The following is a 2,339-nucleotide window of genomic DNA, read 5'->3' on the forward strand; positions in this document are numbered from 1 at the left end:
ATCAGTGAAATGCGCCTGGCCTTGGACACTCAGATCAGGGCTCGGGAAAAGTGATGATCTGGCGAGACTTGAGCCAGGCCCTTCCGGGGTGGCGGGAAGGGAGCGAGGCCCCGAGTCTACACCCCCTTCCTGCTGGGTGGGCTCCAGCAGCCCCAGGCTCTTGGGTCCTTACACATCTGCACGGATCTCCTGACCCCGAGTGCGAGTCAATCACAGCTCCCCTCCTGCCATCTCAGCCCACTTCTCTCCACTTCGCCCCCACCCCGGGAGGCGGGGGGGATGGGGTCCTGTCTGCCTGGGACACTGCTCTGCTCCCAGCCAGCTCCTCTCAGCAGCAAGGGGCTTCTGGAAGCTGTATACACTCAGGGCGTGGGGTCAGGGTGTATGGGACACCCTCACACCTCCCTCCCCCGGTCTCCTGGCTCCCACACAGCCCCCCGCCCCCGCCCGGGCACGGACCATCTAGAAACCGTGTGTGAGGGGAGGCGGAGCAGTGGCTGGGGGTCGGCACCCCCGTCTGTCTGTCACGGCCTCCCTCTGAGTGCCTGCCTGGCATCGGGTTCCCTGCAAGGGGCTCGGACAAGAAGGTCTCCAGCAGTGACGTCACCCCTCCTCCTGTCAACAGGGGAAGGATTCCAAGGCGTCTTCATCTCCCCGCTGGCTCCACCCCCATGCCTAGGGGCAGCTTCACCCAGGCCTAATTCCCACGTCCCACGCCCAGGGGACAGGACACCGGGTCCCAGGTCCCCAGCCCACAGACCAAACTCGCTGTGCCCTGAGGACCCCGAGCCCTGACAAGACACCCCGGAAGGTTCCCCAGCTCAGGACAGGATGGGCTGGCTCTCCCTGCCAGCCCGGAGCTGGCTGACACCCCGGCCTCGCTGGGTCCCCCGCCATCCTTCTATCCCTCAGCCGCACCGCTGCACCTGCCGCACCCATGGGCCTCTCTGCGAGGGAGGGGGCAGAGAGATGCAGCCAGCACCCACTTCTCCTGCTCCCCCCGCCCCCCTCCTCCACACCCCCCACCCCGCTCACTTTGAGGGAGTAGGCCAGGGCGATGAAGCCCAGGCAGCAGAAGTTGAGGTAGACGAAGTTGAAGATGGACCACAGGTAGTAGTCGTTCACCTCCGTGGTGTCCGGGAAGACCTCGATGACCGTCGCGGGGTTCGTCATGGTCTTCTTCTCCGCCAGGTGCTTGCAGGCCTGGGGGGCGCTGGTGGCCCGCACGCTGTCTGTCTTGCTGCTCTTGGACTCCATGGGGAACAGGGTGGGTGCCATGGGGGGTGAGGCTGAGGGCTCAGGCCCGGGGGCCACTGGAGCCTGCAGGGCGGGGGGCTTGGACACGCAGGCGAAGCAGCCCTTGGGCGAAGCTGCCGGGGGCCTCGGGATCCAGAAGGCCCCGTCCAGGGGAACTCGGGCTTCCTGGGTGCCGTCCGTGGTGCTGGCCGGGGCTCCCAGCGGGGCTGGGCACTGGCTGGGGCCCTGGGCCTGCAGGGAGGGGGAGAGGAAGGATGAGCCGGGTCCGATCACCCTACCGGGCCCCCCCTGGCACCCCGCGGCGTCTCCCCTGCGGCCCCATAAACAGCCCCCCAGGACAATCCCCACCCGCCGCAGATGCCGAAGCCCTCACGGCAGCCTCGGCAGGGACGTCGGGGGCTTTTCGTCACTTCGCCATCTGCGCACAGACAGTCACCCACTGACACAACAGCAGCGCTCCCCCAGCATCCCGACTGGCACACTCTTGCAGTAAACAGAGCAAGCGGCACCCCCAGACAGCCCGGCACACACGGGGCACGCAGACCCACAATGACACAGCCTCGGTCACTCTTTGTCGGAAGGAGCAGAGCTCTCCGGGGCACCTGCGCGCTGGCCCCCGCTGACACATCGGACACCAGCGCCAGCACCACCACCCGGCTCCCCAGACCCCGGCACACGCCGAGCGCTCAGAGATGCCGCCAGGTAAACAGCCCCGCACTGTGACACTCACACACACCGCGACACAGGCCCCGACACAGTCCCCCGAGGATGACCACGGCGGCCGCTGGGGCTCCGAGCCCGCGCGCATCGCCCCTCACAGCCCGGCCCCGAGCGGCGCCCGGCCCCCAAGAGCGCGCCCTCGCCGCGGCCACTCGCCCCGCGCCGGGGACGGACGCACAATGACACCCTGCGGAGCGAACACTCTCCGACGAGGCACCCGCGCCCCGCGGCCCCGCAGGCCCCCGGCCTGAGCCGGCTCTGCCGCAGCCGCCCGGACGGCGCGCCCTCACCTACTGGCGGCTCCTCGGCGGCCCGACCCGACCCGGCGCCGCGCTCCGCGCGTCCTTCCGCCGCCCCGCGGG

General features: G+C 69.3%; 1 protein-coding gene across 1 annotated transcript; it reads right to left on the bottom strand.

The window, feature by feature from the left end:
- Positions 1–487: 487 nt before the first annotated feature.
- Positions 488–2,285, bottom strand: IFITM10 (interferon induced transmembrane protein 10). Its single transcript, XM_055083704.1, has 3 exons — positions 1,988–2,285; positions 1,036–1,488; positions 488–615 (listed from the first exon to the last, which is right to left on the bottom strand). Exons 1-3 carry the CDS (start codon positions 2,063–2,065, stop codon positions 604–606), a joined length of 543 nt encoding a protein of 180 aa, XP_054939679.1. The 5' UTR covers positions 2,066–2,285; the 3' UTR covers positions 488–603.
- Between the last annotated feature and the right edge of the window lie 54 nt (positions 2,286–2,339).

This window comes from Physeter macrocephalus, unplaced genomic scaffold (genome assembly GCF_002837175.3).
Source record: "Physeter macrocephalus isolate SW-GA unplaced genomic scaffold, ASM283717v5 random_6302, whole genome shotgun sequence".
Taxonomy (NCBI): domain Eukaryota; kingdom Metazoa; phylum Chordata; class Mammalia; order Artiodactyla; family Physeteridae; genus Physeter; species Physeter macrocephalus.